Genomic DNA, 17,380 nt, shown 5'->3' on the forward strand with positions numbered 1-17,380 from the left:
TTCTTCTTTTACGCTCTGTATGTTGGAAATGATTGCTGTGAACCCGGCGAGTCGGCCAGCAGGTGAGCTACGGCTCCGCCAGCCTGAGATGAGGCTGTCACAACGGCTAAATGAAGCAGCAGTTAGCGGATGACACACCGCGCTGTGCCGAGGAGAGCTGAGTCGATGAAAAATAAGAAGAGGGGGGAAAAAACCAAAGAGGAGCAAGAGGATCAAAAGATTGGAAATAACAAAGGAGCGGCAGAGATGAAGACGTGACGTGGATGAAAACAAAAGGACAGAAAAGAGCGTTAGCAAATGAAAAAAGACTCTGATGCCAAGCGGTTAGGAAGGTAGCCAGCAATTAGAAGTAACAATCCCCACAACTCCACTGGAAACCACAGTAATGATTGTCTTTGTGTCTTTAAGTGAAGTGTTAGCCACACACTTGGCACAGTAGACAGCAGCTTGGGTTACAGGCAACGTGGGGCGGTGGAAAGTCCCACTGACTTCCAGGTCCTCCACGTAGCCTACTGTATAAATAACTGATGAACAGAGAAGATAATGAACTAGCGCAGAAGCAACAAAATGAAGTGATACTAAGAGAAAGAGAAGTCAGACAGCGGCAGTAAAGACAGACAGAGTGCTGCAGGAGATATGAAGAGGAGTGGGAGGTTTGCCTTCATAATACAAGGGTTTAGTAAGAAATCAATACTATTGATTTCCACCAAGCTCTGAATGTTGGGCTTCTGTCTTCCATTATTGTTTTATTGAATTCCTTTCAAGAAAACTGGCAGTCATCCCAGGTAGCAGGGGTTTATCAGGTAAATATCTGACTCTGAAGCTCCAATCAGGCTGGCCGGAGACTGTGGAGCTCCAGTGGAAGTGGCTGATTTTTCAACATGACCGCAGCAGTGATTTTAATCTGGTATGGAGGACACATGCTGTAATTTCTCACCCCGGGAAAAATTACAGTCATTGTTCGCTGCTGTTTTTCTGTTTCTGTAATTTCAACACCATCCCGAGCGATTTTATTTTATTTTAAAATGTATATCTGAGGAAAAAGGTCCTTCTGCGTTTCTATTTTTCAAAACAAGCTCAGCATTCTGCCAACACTGATACTCAGTGTAATATCTGTCGGTGCAAGGTGAGGGCCATATAATAGACAGAAAATGCTTTTATTTCAGCTTCACGGTTCCTTTTCTATTGTTTTCACCAGATGAAGAGTAGCAGAGACGTCTAATTAAAGAACATACAAATGAATCCCGATTTACTTCTACTGAAGCGGTCAAAAAAAAGGTCTACAAATCCAAACAAGAAACTTCTCTTGAGTGTGACATTTCACTGATTACACATAATGATATAATTGAACAAAAATACAATGACTGTGAATCCAATATAAATAATGATCAAAACAGTAATAATCATAATTGATAGATAAATATACATTTTTAAACATAATTCCTCAAATGTTCAAATGATAATTTGGGCTCCAGCACTAACAGAAGAGCTACTGCTAGCACCAGTGCTCGGTGTGGGAATAGGAAAGAACTCATTTTATCTTGAGATAGCATCTTCTAACAACAGGAAGAGGTGGAGCTAGCTAACATTTAATCTAATGATGATGTAGAACTGAGCAGATTTGAAATGCGGCCAATCGGCTCAGCAATACACCATCATTAAACAGCTGTAATGATTAATAATTGATAGCTTCCTCTCCATTAAAACACCATTAAAACCACATTTTTAATTGACTACAGGGACTGATGATTAACGAACAGAAAATGATAGCTCCATCAATAGCTCACTTTAAATGTACAGTATGTTTTGCCTATTGCATAATATATTGTTTTCGAGTTGAAAACATGAACCACTCTAAACAACTGTATTAAATTCCTATCGCGGTGGTCTACGGCTGAATAAATGCACAAAGGGCAATTTTTAAACAATAAGTCATAGTGTCGTGAAGCCATCTGTCAATTACATCTCAACACAATGAGCTGATTTAGAGTCATAATTAGTGCACTGCAGTTGGTTTGTGTGGATAACACTCCTGCTTGAAGCCGTCTGTTGTCTCATCATTAACTCTCAGTGCATGCGTTGCTCTGTAATGTTACCATGCAGCTCCATTATGACGCTATCAGCAGCTCTCTGTTTATGTTTGGAGATGTTCATAATGTTTATGGCAGCGCTGATGTCAGATCATATCAGCAGCCGGTGGAGTGTTTGTATTCCTCCCTCTATAATATCCAGGCCATTAGCAGTGGAGGATTGCTTCTCCGGCTCCAAGTGCTGCTCGCTGTTTGTTTGTCGCGCGGCTATGATATTGCTACAGGTCCCTACCAGTCAGCCGTGGTCTCAATAGCCGTCAATGAGCCCGCTGACAGCAGAACAAGCCTCTGATTGGAGCGACGCTAATCAGCACTTCACACTTCTCTTGCTCTCATTACGGCTAATGAGCCAATCCACTCAGCCCAGCGAGGGGCTGCCAACTCAGCCAATTAGAGGCCTGTTTGTTCAAATAAACACAGCCATGGTGGGATAACGTGGAGGGAGAGGAGGCAGAGAGGCTGCAGGCTTTATGAAATATGAATGGCCTCTGATACGGGCTGTATAGAAAAAGGAATTAACTGTAATTTGATAATTTGATCTCCTTAATTGCTTCTCTGTTGCACAGATGATTGTTAATATTTAAGACAGATTGGTCATGGCTGCTGAACGTTCATGTATCAGCGTGTCCAAATGTGTGCGTGTGTGTTGGCAGAGTGTGAATGGCCCATATTACCGTTCAAAATTAATGTGCTGTTTGAAGCGGTAACACTGTTGCCTCTTGACTTGGTTTAATAAGAAATGTAACATCTGTTTGTCTTCTTCTTCTTCTTCTTCTTCTTCTTCTTCTTCTTCTTCTTCTTCTTCTTCTTCTTCTTCTTCTTCTTCTCCTCCTCCTCTCTGCAGAAACAGGAGAGCAGGGAGATGCTGGTGGGATTGTTGTTCCTGGTGTTTCCCTTCATTCCTGCCAGTAACCTCTTCTTCAGGGTTGGATTCGTGGTGGCAGAGAGGGTTCTCTACATGCCCAGGTGAGCCTAGCTGTGTGTGGGTGAACACCTACTCTACTCTACCTATAGATTCTAGTATATTCTGGTCCTGCTGTTGCACAAAGAGTAAAAATACAGCAGTAGAAATAGTTTTCTTGGACACTGTTCATGTTTTAATCGCTCTCGATACGCAATGTTTACCTCAAATCACATCTTTCATCACTCACATTTCCCATCAACTCTTATTTTTCCTTTAAGATGAACTATGCAAGATTTTTACCTTAATTAAACAACTTTGGAGTAATTGTGATGGTTAAATAAATGACTTGTAACTTGTTATGAGAGAGAATGGAGGCTCTCTGCCTTGCACCCTTCGTCTCTTGGGTGAAAGCCAACCTCGCTACATCAGTCCCTCCGACCCGGTGTCCCAGCTCTCGTCTCGCAAGAAACATGTAGCTACTGCTTTACGTCACTACAACACAAACACGCCGACAATCTTGTTAAAGGGATAGTAGCATTTTTTTAAAGTGGGGTTGTGTGATCTACAAATAGCCCCTAAGTACTTTAATTGCAGTAGAAGACTCTCTGCACTCCTCCCGTTAGCAACGCCAGCCCATAGCCCTGCCCAGAGATTTACAACATACAGTGTTGTGAACAGACCCAAAGAAACGGCCTATTTTCACGGCCTAAAAGAGGTTTTACCTGAAGAAGAAAAAAAACACAGTTCCATTGTTCGCTATAAAATTATTTTTTCCAGCCCTTCAAAGTGCAGGAAAAACACAGTTTTTATTTGTAGCGAAGCTTCTCGAAGCTCCTCTTCCTCCGCCCACGGGTGATTCGCAGTAACCGCACTGACGCCGGCGCAAATCACGCAGATTTGGACGGACCAGGAAGAGGAGCTTTGAGAAGCTACAAAGCTTAAAATATAGACTTATTTAATTTTTTTCCTGCACTTTGGGGCTGGAAAAGACGGATATTACATACGAAGAATGGAGGTATTTGGATGTTTTTTTGTGTGTGTTTTTTTACGAATAGCTCTGGTGTCCCTTTGCAACCGTTATATGGACATGCACTGCTATGTTGTAACTCAGAGAAGCCACGGTGGACTCTGAAAGCCCTTAGTCAACATGAGGGTGAGTAGATGAGTCTTCTACTGCAATTAAAGTACTTAAAGACTATTTGTAGATCATACAACCCCACTTTTAAAAAATGCTACTATCCCTTTAACATTACCCACCTCAGTAGACATCGCTCCATGGATTACCATCTCACTGGGGAGGGAGGAGGGTTAGCTGTGAGTTTTTACAACTGTGAAAATATGCACTTTAAAACTGTAGGGGGAGCTGTGTAGAGGAAAAAAGACCAAAACAGCAAAACAAAAAAAAAGTGAGCAACTTGCATAGTTCCCCTTTAACAACAAATTCCTCTTTTTGTAGAAAAAAACATTGTTACATAAGGAAAATGCTTTAATGGATGATAAAAAGGTAGGTATTGGCCACCCTCTCTATCAGTAAGACTTTAAAATCACAGTGTTGCTCCATTACACATTGTGTAAGCATCTTTTCACCATATCACTAGGATCTCACAGTGTGAATCAGTCACAGTGTAAATCTACTGACCATTTAATAAGAATGCGACAAGAGCCGATGGCGCCAGAGCTTCACATGTTTTCGCTGTTCTACAGTGTGAGGGAGTTTTATTTTGGATGTGCTCTCTTGAGTTTCACCTCTGAGTAAAGTGGGTTTGGGTTCAGGTTTGTACAACGTATCGTCCCACAGCGTCACATCCCACTGCCTCCCTGATCTCTCTCCAGGAACCCGCTGTATTTGTGGACTCAACATTTGCACACAGGCACTTTGTGTGCTTTAGGCAAATAAACGCTCTCCAGTCTCCAAAATAAAGTGTAAATGCATCAAATCAGCATTGGAGGTGGATTGAATTCCAGTCGTTCGGAGTCATTCCTGCCAGATGTTGAAAAAGTGTAATAGAATCTGTGTCTCCTGGGCAGATATGTGATCTTTACCCCTCCTGTGGTGCAGCTGTGTACTCAGACATGAGCTGTCTCCCCAGTCTCCAGAGCTCCAGACGTTTGTACTGTACATATTAAATCAAATGCAATAAGCACTGAGCTCCTGTAGCGGTGTTCTTCTTGCTTGTGCCTGAAAGGAAAAAAAATATGGCGGCAAACAACATGGACAGAAAGCCTTAGGATTACACTTTTAACAAGTGTACAAGTTAGGCGACAGTAGTCATGTGGTGGACCAGACCCATGGATGTATTCATATATTATATCAACTGGATGCCAGATCGAGTTGCTCGTCTGGCGTATATGCTGAAGAAGTTTCTGGCTTCCAGGTTACTGAATATGTGCAGTAGAGTCACCCCCCCATGCTCTGGCCACTTCCCATCATGCCCCTGGGCAATGAGAACGTTATAGATTTGGCGCTGCGTGTTCATGAATGCTATGCTAGTGGATTTAAAGGGATAGTTCACCCAAAATTGAAATTTCACAGGGGGTCTCGGCGTAGCAGTGCATGTCCATATAACGGTTGAAAATGGATACCAACTGTCTTTGTAACAAAGACACACCAAAAAACATCCAAATACCTCCATGCTGCTCGTATGTAATGTCCGTCTTGTATTGAAGCCCCGAAATGTGAAATTGTCCCGAAAAAAATTAAATAAGTCTATTTTTCAAGCTTGTTTGTAGCAGAAGCTCCTCTTCCCAGTTCGTCCAATTCGGACAGGGGGCTTCAATACAAGACGGACGTTACATACGAGCAGCATGGAATGAGTGAAATTTCAATTTTGGGTGAACTATCCCTTAATCACAATGGACAATAAATCGTAATCAACTGTCTTTTGTGCAATTTTAATGAGAAAATAATGTTAAACATCTTATAATAGATCCATGGCGAGATCCTCTAGTTTGGACTCTGCCTTTGATTGCTACTGTGGCTGTGAGGGGACAAACTTCCACATGGACACAGCCTCACCTGAACCATGACAGACAGACAACATGCACAATGCAGCTTCCCCTGAGACTAAAGCAACTGAATAAAAATACATGTTCACACAGCGCACAACTCCACACACACACACACACACACACACACACACACTCCTCTGTCGTGCTCCTGCACACAGTCATGTATTCAAAAAAAGTGAGAAAGAGGTAACTGTGTGAAAACTGAAAAGAGAAGGAAGGTCAAAACTTGGTTTTACACACACACACCTACACACAGACCCGGTTGACCTCTACACACAGACACACACACACACACCTACACACAGACCTGGTTGACCTCTACACACAGACACACATACACACAGCTGATTGTCAGGTTAGAAACGTTCCAGAAACAGTCTCATTGAATAACTGGAAAGATGGAAAAGGTTTTTGTACCACAGTGGGAGCTGTGGAGCAGATGTGTGTGATCACAGGGTCACGGTCTCAGCTGTGTGCAGACAGTAATTTGGGATATTAATCATTTGAAAAACTTAATGAAGTAAAAATAATAATTCACCTCGTCTGAGTGCTTATTCGCTGTGCTTCAGCGCGTGTGTGTGTCAAGTCAAGTCAAGTCACAGTTTATTTATAAAGCACATTTAAAAACAACCTCAGTTGACCAAAGTGCTGTACAATTGCAAAAGCACAACACAGTTAATCACAAACACTACAACAAACAACAAATAATGTGTGTGTGTGGTCATCTACACACTCTCACACAGCAGCATCTCTCTGTGCTGCAGTCAACAGCCTCTCCACTCCCACTACAGAGTCTCCACTTGGTTTTTCTGCTCCCAGTCGCTCCCTGTCCTCCTTTTGTCTGTCAGGCAATCTGTCCATTATTCCCTCTCTGTCCCTGTCCCTGTCTCTCCGTCTCTTCCTCATTATCTCACTCTCTCTGTCCCTTGTTTTGTTTCTGCTTCAGACCAAACAGTTTTTTTCTCGGAGCTCAGTTTTTTTTTCTTTGATTCTCCTTCTCTTCCTTGGATTTCATAGCCAGTTAATCCTGGAGGTTTTGTGGCGCGTGAAGTGATGTTGTGTGAATGACGGCGTCCTCCGGGGGGCCGGGGGTGACCTTGATTAAGGCTTAGAGGACCCATCGGGTCCACGCACGCTTACACAAATACTCCTCCAGTGGATCCTGCCTCAGAGCAGAGGCTTTAGCTGGAAACAGATGCCCTCGGGGGGTAGAGCTCAGAGAAATCCCCCGACTTGATCTCACTCAGCGCTCACTTAACCTGCATGGCTAATTGCAGTGTAACTGTCAGCAGACCATTCTGCTGCTTCCTGAGCTCAGTTCAAACACGGCTCGGCTCTAAAGGACTCGGGGCATCTGGTGCTCCGCCAGCCTTTGTCTCCAGATGGTTAGGCCTACTGTAGGCGGTTTGATTATCTGAGACGTATTAACATACTGTATACTTATTCACACTCGCACGCTTCGTTATCACCGTTTCACATAGGAAATAAATTAGCATTACAGAAGCATTAAGGAAGACTGGGGACAGTTGCAACCTTTTTACATTTTTCTCAGTTACTCAGAGACTATTTGGACTAGGCTCACCAAACTTTTATAGATTAAATATACATTTGTCAGCTAATTAGTCATACCATTCAAAGATGGTTACATATGACACATCAATCACAATATTCATTTGAATGGAAGAATCCAGACATTGCAACTGACCCCAAACGTGGGGACAGTTGCAACACGGATAAGGGACGGTTGCAACATATTAAACATACATTAAATTTCACTAATTAACTTTTGATTTTTGTCTCAACAAGCATAGTATTCCTAAAATATGCATTGTCTTACAATAATACTATAGTATTATTTAGTTATTTAATAATATTTATCAGAGAACAGTTGGAGTTTTGTTTTGCATATATAGGCCTTGAGTCAATGTGCAGAGGTTGACAGTGGTAATAAAACTCAATAGCTCAGTGTGAGACAAGAAGAACGGAACTATTTGCAATACAAAAAACTTTTATAAACATGTGTTCTACTTTTGGATGATTTATTCACTGTATGACATCAAATAAATGTACTTTTCTCTAATTTTCATAGGAAAATATATGTGGCTACTTCTGTCCCATAAAATAAGATAGGCTATAGATACAAATTGCATATTTCATTATAAAAAGTTATCTGGGGGGAATTATTTTTGAAATCTTAGTCTCTCATGGTTTAATATAATTGGCTCTTGTGTTCATCATGAGGAATAAAATGGATATATTGTGCCTATTTTAAGCTAAAAATGTTTCATCTTATACATTTGCATTTGCATATGTGCTTCCATATTCAAATGGAATTTGTTGCAACTGTCCCCAGCCTATCAGCCATGACAAAACACCATGTACTAGCCAGACACAATGACACTGTAGGTGTTTTCGTGTCTGCGGTAGACAAGCGAGACAAGGTCAAGGCCGAGTGTACGGGTGGACTGTGGCATTCAGCCTCAGGTCAGGAGCTTTCACTTTTCTTCTGCTGCTTCTCTTGTCAGAAAATGGAAAATTGCACTGTTTGATTTTTTTCTTTCTTTCTTTTTGCATTCCTGTACATCTCATTGGTGTATTATGTGATTGATGTATACCCATACTGATTGCATGTCTCTGGAGTGGCTATTCAGCACTGCACATTTGTTATATTGAGAAAACTGGAGAAAATGGAAAATGGAAATAAAAACCTAAATTGCTGCCCATTAAAATCACATTAATTTCCAAGCTCCTGATTCTATTAGCACAACCTCGTCTGTTAAAGTCACCAAACATTTAAATTAAAGACAGACTTTGCTCCGTCTATGAGTAAAAAGTCCTCGCAGAGAGAAAGGTAGAAGCTCATTGACATCAGTACAGAGAGGGGGAGCCGACCCCTCATCCCACCTCTTTTATCCTAAAGCCAAAAAGAAACACTATACATTTTTTCAAGAACCAACTCCTGTGAAGTTCAAAGCGGACAGAGGTGGTAGAACACACACACACAATCACACACAGAGGAATGTTATTTTAGAAAGAGGAGAGGACGTGCATGTCTATTGTGACTCACCAACACAATACAGTATGTGTGTATGTGTGTGTGTGTGTAGCAGCTGTGCATCACCGTGCATCAACAAGCAGATTGAGTTGTTATTCATAAGAGAATTAGTGTAGTATAATCTCATTTTCTGCAGCGGTGATTCACACACTGTTTGGTTTCAGCATCACAACAGTTGCACACACACACACTGAGCAACTGTATTGTATCTAGCGTCATTGTGCTCTTGACTGTAAACTACAGGTAGTTCAGCTCTGGGAAGCTGTTTGAGTCTTTTCTCTCTCTGTGTTTGACACTGCTTCTCTCTGTGCCTGTTCTCCGTACCGTGGTTTCTTTCTTTGATTCTTCCTCCGCCTCATCTCTGCTGCCGTGAAGGCCGGTGTAGCTGCTCCAACAAAGACTCTGTTTTACCGCCAAGGCCTCGCTCAAGATTCCTTTTGTTCCCCCAAGTTCACCCATCTAACTCAATAAACTGGAAAAGCCTTATTGATAGAGCAGAAACAACAGGTTATTAAGCCTGAAGGAATTCTGGTACTTAATGAGTTCACCTCATCTGAGCCCAATGACATCCGGCTGGTTGTGCAGCGAGACACTACAGGCAAAAACGAAGGTTACGATATTGTAACCCTAGTTATATTAACACAGGCGGAGCCCTCTACTGGACTCTATGGGTATATCTCTCCTCCAATCGCGTACGCGCGATGGCCCACTGAAATTTGCATGTACGTAGCCGGCCAGTATGGCGTGCCTACCTTTCCCGCCCTTAGCGGGCTATATAAGCAGATGCACCGCCAGCTGCCCTCATTCCACCAAACTTCAGCGTAAGGCGAAAGAGCGGCAGGGCCCTAAGTAGAGGGCTCCGCCTGTGTTAATATAACTAGGGTTACAATATCGTAACCTTCGTTATATCTCACACAGGCTTCGCCCTCTACTGGACTCTATGGGTACAGTAGGCGAAGCCCCGATTTATGTACTCCCTGCCGCGGGAGAGGCTCCGCCCACTGACCACACCAGCTACCGGTTAGGTACCAAGACCCAGTCACCACTTTATTAATCTTAACCACCGTATGGAGTGATAACGGGTCCAACTTCATCCCAGTTAGCAGCACCTGACTAGGCTGGGTGAAGTTGTGGTCTAACCTCGCAGGGGTCTCAACCCTAGACCTCCTGCGCACCTCATTGACAGTGTCCTAGCAGAGCACAGTCCAATGCAGGTGCATGACACCCTGTGGGGATCAAGTATTAAAAAACACTTGACACATCCTTCCTCTCACATGTCCTGTGACCCTACAGTGAGCACAGACCTGGAGAAGGAGCCTGATACATCCAAGAGATAGAACCTTATGAACGGGCAGGGTGAAGACCACGATGCCGCTGTACATATGTCCTCAACACTCGCACCACTGAACAGGGCCGTAGACGTCGCCACACTTCTTGTGGAGTGCGCCCGGACCACAGTGGGCGGTTCTCGACCCGCTTGACTGTAGGCTGAGAGGATGCATTCACACATCCACCTCGCCAAGCGTTTCTTGGACAGGGCTCTGCCAGCCATCCCGTCACCATAACACACGACCAACTGGTCGGTGTTCCTGACAGTGGCTGTTCGGTCGACATAGTATGTCAACGCACGCACAGGGCATAGGAGATGCAGTTTCGCCTCCCTCGAATCCTCATGAGGGGGAGGGTGAAAAGCCTCCAACTGGATGATTCTGGACCGAAATGAGCTCCTTATGTTCTTAGGAAGAAAGGAGGGGTTCGGTTTAAGGATGGCACCACTGCGGTCCCCACGAAGGAGTAAACAACTCGGGTGGACTGACAGGGCACACAATTCGCTCACTCTCTTGGCTGACGTCAGAGCAAGAAGCAACGCTGTCTTGAACGACAACACCTTTAAGGAGGAGCGTTCCAAAGGCTCATAGGGGTCCCTTGTGAGGGCCTCGAGTACCAGTGGTAATTCCCACTGTGGTACAGAAGTGCGTGCCACTGGTCGTAGCCTTCTGACCCCCTGTAGGAACCGTTTTACCAGAGGGTGGGCGAAGACTGGACCTCCGCCCAACCCTTCATGGCATGATGAGATGGCTGCAGCGTAAACCTTAACAGTCGCGTGAGACAGCCCTCTATCAACCAAAAGCTGTAGAAAGGAAAGAGTGTCTCCCACTGAGCATGTCAGTGGATCCACTTCCCTCTCTTCGCACCAATGCTGGAAACCTAACCACTTAGCCCTGTAACAGGCAATGGTGGATCCAGCCCTAGCCGCTTGGATGGTTTTCACCACCTGCGCAGTCAGCCCAGTCCGCATTAACCTGTCCCTTTCAGGGCCCAGGCTTGAAGTGACTGGCCCAGGATCGGCAGCGCCTGTATCGCGCCTGCCTCCTGTGACAGCGCCCCCCGGATTTTGGGAATGGGCCATGGTGGGGCCGCCATCATTGTGGTCAGCTCTGCGTACCACGGAGCCGACCGCCGGTCGGGAGCCACCAGAATGACCCTCAGCCGCTCCACTCTCACTCTCTCCAGTAGCTGGGGGATGAGACGGAGGGGGTGGGGGGGGGGGGGGCTCAAGGGTGGATGGTCTTGCGGGCTCAGGGAGAACCAATGGGGGCAGTGGGTGTTCGACCTGTTGGCAAACAGGTCCACTGTTGCCCTCCCGAATCGTGTCCAGATCTGCTGTACCACTTCTGGTTGCAGTCTCCACTCGTCTTCCAGGGGGCCGCCCCTTGACATGAGGTCGGGCCCCCTGTTCTCGATTCCTGGAACGTGGAGGGCTCTCAGAGATTGTAGGTGCTCTGAAGCCCATGACCACAGGTTCTCCGCCATCGCTAACAGGGCAGCGGAATGTACACCGCCCTGTCTGTTGATGTAAGCGACTGTGGTGCGATTGTCGGTCCTCACCAACACGTGTCTCCCCCTTAACAGGTGACTGAAGTGTTGGAGAACCAGGAACACTGCCTGTAACTCGAGGAGGTTGATGTGGCGGTCCTCCCCCGGAGGCCACACACCACCTATCGCCCTCCCCAGGCAGGTGCCTCCCCGCCCCATCAGGGAGGCGTCCGTGAACACCGACGTGTACGAGGTCACTCGTCCTAGTGGTGTCCCGGTCAACAAATGTCGTGGGGACCCCCAGTACTGCAGGTTGCCCCGCACTGTTGGGGGGACCGTCAGCAGCCGAAACTTCTGCCTCTTGAGGTCTAAGCGTAGGCTGGCGAACCATCTCTGCAGGCGACGCATGTGCAGCAGTCCTAGTGGAACCACCGGGTGAGCTGCTGCCATGTGCCCCAGTGCTTGCATGACGGTCAAGGCTGTGACACGTGGACCCTGTTGCAGCTTGAGAACCTCCTGCTGTAGGGCTGTCCGTCTGGACTCCGACAGAGTGGCTCTCAGGCTGACAGAGTCGAGCACAATCCCCAAGTATTCGGCCCGCTGGTTTGGTTGGGGGTTGCTCTTCTTCCAGTTGATGGCAAAACCCAACTTGGTCAGGTGAAGTATCAACTGAACTGTGTGAAAAATGGCCCATTGTTTGGACCTGGCCATCACGATGAGGTCGTCCAGATAAAAGAAGACCCTCATCCCCTGGCTGCGCAGCGGTTGTAGCGCTGCGTCCACACATTTGCTGAACGTACTAGGGGCCAGGGAATAGCCAAATGGCAGCCTGTTGTATTCGTAGGCTGTTCCCTGGAATGCAAAACGCAGGAACTTCCTGTGTTTTGGTGCCACCTCGACGTGAAAATAAGCGTCCTTCAAGTCGATGGTTGAGAACCGATCGCCTGGTTGGACGAGTACCAGCAGCCTCCTTGTGGTTAGCATGCGGAACGTTTTGCGACCGATACGTGTGTTCAGGGCACGGAGGTCCAGGATGGGTCTGTAGCCCCCTGTCTTTTTAGGAACCAAAAAGTATGGGGAGTAAAAACCTCGTTCCTTGTCGTGAAGAGGGACAATTGACACGGCCTGTTTTGATAGCAGGACTCTATCTCTTGTTGAGAGGATAGATTCATCTCTTGTATGCCCCTGAACGCTGGGGGGAGCCCGCAGAACTGGAGAGAATATCCTAGTCTGAGGGTCCTGTCCAGCCAGTCTGTCAGTATGCAGCTGCTCTGCCATGCTTCGTAAAAACACGTGAGAGGACGCGCAGACAGCTGTGGAGCAGCTTCTAGAAAGCTGTGGTACACAATTTCGGCCCTCTCCGCCGCCAAACCCGCCATAAACGGGAGTTTGGCCCATGGGGGGCCCTCTGTGAAAGGGCTGAGTCGTCCCTGAACGCACCAGGCCCGTTGTCCGAGCTCGCGGGGCCGTCCGTGAACGCATCTCTGTTGTCCGAGCCGGCGTGGTGTCACCTGAACGCACCACCGCCGCCCGGCACCTCACCGTCATGACGTCCCTGTTGCTGTTAGATCCGCCCGTGGAAATAACAGCCACAGGACCAGAGCGGTCAGACACGTTGGCCGCTCCACTGCTGTTTACCGGGGAGACAGTTCGTGTTAGCCCGGCCGCTTCACTGGAGCGGCGTGGGTTAAACGAGCGTGAGGCAGCCGTCTCATTGTCCGGAAACACAGCCCTGCCGTGCTGCTGTGAACGATGCCTGTCACCGCTGTAGCCGTTAGCTCGGCGGTGACAACCATCGCTCCACTGCTGTTTACCGGGGAGACAGTTCGTGTTAGCCCGGCCGCTTCACTGGAGCGGCGCGGGTAAGACGAGCATGAGGCAGCCGTCTCGTTGTCCGGAAACACAGCCCTGCCGTGCTGCTGTGAACGATGCTTGTCACCGCTGTAGCCGTTAGCTCGGCGGTGACAACCATCGCTCGTCAGCCGGTCAACACGCTGAGCCGGACGCACCGTGGAAGTGACACGGTGTCGGCTAGCAGCGCGCGGGGCTAACCGTGTGGTCGCTACAACCAGTGGGGAGCGATGTTTTCTTGTGCAGCCTCGCCGGTTGTAGCGCTCATATAGAGGGACAACGGTAGCTTTTACCCGGTTGACAACGGTGCTCCGCTCTACCGCGTCTCCCACAACGGGGACGGTAGAGGGTGTGTTGTGTGAGTGTGCTTGTGAAACCGTGACCGGGGGGCCTTGCTTGCCGGGCCCGCTGCGGGGATGTGACGGTGTAACACAAGCCACCGGCAGCCTGACCGACGGTGTAGCGGTGACTACACCGGCCGGGGCTGCGCGGCAAGCGGGGAGCATGGTGGAGGTGGGAGGGGGAATTTTTGCTCTGTTAGTGGAGTAACATGTTTTAATAGAAACATTTTTCACATCCACAGAACAGTGAACACGAGCAGAACATACAGAACCATATGAACAATGAGGGAGGGCGGCGAGGCAGCCTGCCGGTGCCGTCCCTCCCGTTAACTGTCACTCTGGTCGCTGTGTGCCCCAGGACAGCTTCGGCCTGGGTGTGCTGCGAGCCGCCGCGGGACGGGACGCCCTGGGGTCCCGTGCGGGGCGTTGCTGCGGCGGGTCAGCTGGGGGATCCGCCGCGGAGAAGCCTCGTCGCTGGCGGCGATCTCTCCGCCTCGCCGTAGCGTTGCGGCGGGGCAGCTTGACCTCTCCCTTGGCGGCGACAGCGAGCGGTAGATGGCGGCTCAGCTGCGCCTTTTCCTCCTCCAGCCTCTTTAGCCGCTGCGTCACCGTAGTGAGGAGCCAAAGAGACCGGTGCAGCCAGAAGATCCTCTCGGTCCCTTCTGGGGAGGGCGGTGAGACCTAGCCAGACGTGGCGAGAGCCGACGCCCGACAGTGACATCACTCGTCCGGCAGCAGTAGCAACTCCTGTCTTGTTCATCTGACCGATGGTCCGGCCGAGATACTCCATAGTGTCAGGGGAGGGGGGGGCGTCGCGCGGGAGTGAAGCCGCCGCTGCTACGCCCAGCACACCGAGGTTGTTTGCTGCTGCTGCTAGTTGCGCGCCCAGCTGGAATATCTCCCGAGACGCTCGAAGCAAAGAAGATGTAGGTCTGCCGGGGCGATGATGCCGTTAGGGCAGGCCGGCAGAGGCGTTGTTCCTGAAGCGGCGACTCCATCCTTGGAGCTAGTGTGACAGTGGGCACTCGCCGACGCTGAAGTAAAAAGGAATGAGGGCAGCTGGCGGTGCATCTGCTTATATAGCCCGCTAAGGGCGGGAAAGGTAGGCACGCCATACTGGCCGGCTACGTACATGCAAATTTCAGTGGGCCATCGCGCGTACGCGATTGGAGGAGAGATATACCCATAGAGTCCAGTAGAGGGCGAAGCCTGTGTGAGATATAACACTGTTTTTTCATGCACTGATCAATTTTGAGATTTTGGGCTATCTTTCTTCCTGAACATATTCTTTCAGAAAAGTCGAAAGAAATGGTAGAAAATCCACATTAAGGTGGTTATTTTACTTCATTTTGTCTCTATCATCAGTAGATTTCTCCTAAATTCACCAAAAGTTAACAGATACTGTGACATGCTGTGCCTGTTGTCTGACCCATGTCATGTCAGGTGTCATTGTACAGCTCTCTCTCTCCTGAACAATGATGTAGGCTCCAAAAATTGTCATGTCAAATTTTACAGTACAAGTCTTTAAAGGCCGTTTTCTCAAAATTAGTTTTTCCTCAGACTCTAGGACTGAAATCTCCACTTCAGCAGCCTTTACAGACACCAAACCTTCTAGTTTCATTCCTGTCTACATTCTGAAGGTTTTTACAGAGGGGATTGTTGATATATTATTCAAAGTCTGATTTATACAACGTTTTATTCCTAAAAACAGGGCAAAATTAGATTTTTTAGGGCTGGTGACAGTATTTTGATAGTGATAAAAAGAGATATCCAAAATCCCCTCTGATATCCAAAATCCCCTCTGTAAAAACTTCTGACTCTAATATGTCAACAAAATAAAACAAGAATTTTGAAAGTAGTTTTATCCATTGTTCAGATTTTGGTTCAGGAAATGTATGCAAAATAGCGCATATTTCATTAGATATTGCCTCATTTACATATTTAAACACACAGTAAAATTGGACAAAACTTGTAATACAAAGAATATTTGTCTTAATGTAAGTGATAAACTTGGGAAGTTTCATGGTGATAGCGGTTATTTAATTTTTCCCCCCTATTCACCTGTAGTGTCTCCCCTTACAGTACATCACATATCATGAACGTGATGGTTGAGTTTTCCCAGGGTTTCCCAATGCAGCCACGGGCACATGGAAGGGGCGGAGTTTGCAGCACGCAACCAATCACAGACATAGAGGAAGAGATTGTGTGGTTGGGGGACAGAGAGGACCAGTTTTTACACATCACACATCAAGTCTAGAAAGTGGAAAAACCAGGTTTAGAGGAGTTTTGCAGAAATGGATAAAAACAAGTCAGGGCTGACTTTAACACACACACACATTTCAGAGAGCTGTAGTCGTTTAAAAGATACGCGTTGTAATGGATGATTTCTCTTGTCTCACATCAACCCCCCCCTCCCTCCTCTTGCCACTTTTCTTTCTTCCTCTTGTCTTCTTTCGTCACACGGGTCGTCACACCGTGTCTTTCGCTCTCTTGACTGAGCTCTCCTCTAATCTCTGCTGTTATTTTTCCGACTTTATCAACGTTTTCCAAGTCATGCGGCTCTAAGCCTTCCCTGATATTTTCTGTCTCTGCCTTCTGTTCTTTTCTTGTGTTGCTCCTCGGTGTGCACTATTTTAGTGTAGCTGCACTTGGGTGGAAACTGTGCAGCAGTGTGGAAAGACTGGAGGAACCCCTGCATGCCTTAAGCTACACAGAATGGTGTGTGTGTGTGTGTGTGTGTGTGTGTGTGTGTGTGTGTGTGTGCGTGTGTGTGTGTGTGTGTGTGTGTGTGTGTGTGTGTGTGTGTGTGTGTGTGTGTGTGTGTGTGTGTGTGTGTGTGAGAGAGACAATGACAGCAGACATAGATGGCATTCCAGTTTTTTTTTTTTTTTTTTAATCTTATGATCAGGGTCAGAGAATTTGGAGAAAGTGAGACCACAGGACCTCAAGGGATTTGAGACACTTGCGTTTTAGGACATAGAGGATCTAGGACTAAAGAAATCCTGGATTGTGAATAATGTCTTCCTCTCTTCTCCTTCTGCAGTATGGGTTACTGCATCCTGGTGGCTCATGGCCTGGGCCGGCTGTGTTCGGTGGTGGGCCGCTGGGGGACCACCGTCCTCAGTGTCTCCATGCTGCTGCTGCTGCTGCTCTTCTCCTGGAAGACCGTCCAACAGAACCACGTCTGGCTCTCCAGGGAGGCCCTCTTCCGGTAATCAGAGAGAGAGAGAGTGTGTGTGTGTGTGTGTGTGTGTGTGTGTGTGTGTGTGTGTACTAATACCATATATCTGTAACTTAATGAATTCACATAGAG

General features: G+C 47.2%; 1 protein-coding gene across 1 annotated transcript in view; it reads left to right on the forward strand.

Annotated features, from left to right (window-relative positions):
* Positions 1 to 17,380, forward strand: part of tmtc1 (transmembrane O-mannosyltransferase targeting cadherins 1) — a 200,838-nt gene that overhangs the window by 138,164 nt on the left and 45,294 nt on the right. The window contains exons 8-9 of the mRNA XM_085768906.1: positions 2,935 to 3,056; positions 17,111 to 17,278. Coding sequence (XP_085625032.1) covers positions 2,935 to 3,056; positions 17,111 to 17,278 — 290 coding nt within the window. The remainder of the gene's footprint in view (positions 1 to 2,934; positions 3,057 to 17,110; positions 17,279 to 17,380) is intronic.

The sequence above is a fragment of the Trachurus japonicus genome, chromosome 23, assembly GCF_045865225.1.
Source record: "Trachurus japonicus isolate A0001 chromosome 23, Traja_1.0".
NCBI lineage: Eukaryota > Metazoa > Chordata > Actinopteri > Carangiformes > Carangidae > Trachurus > Trachurus japonicus.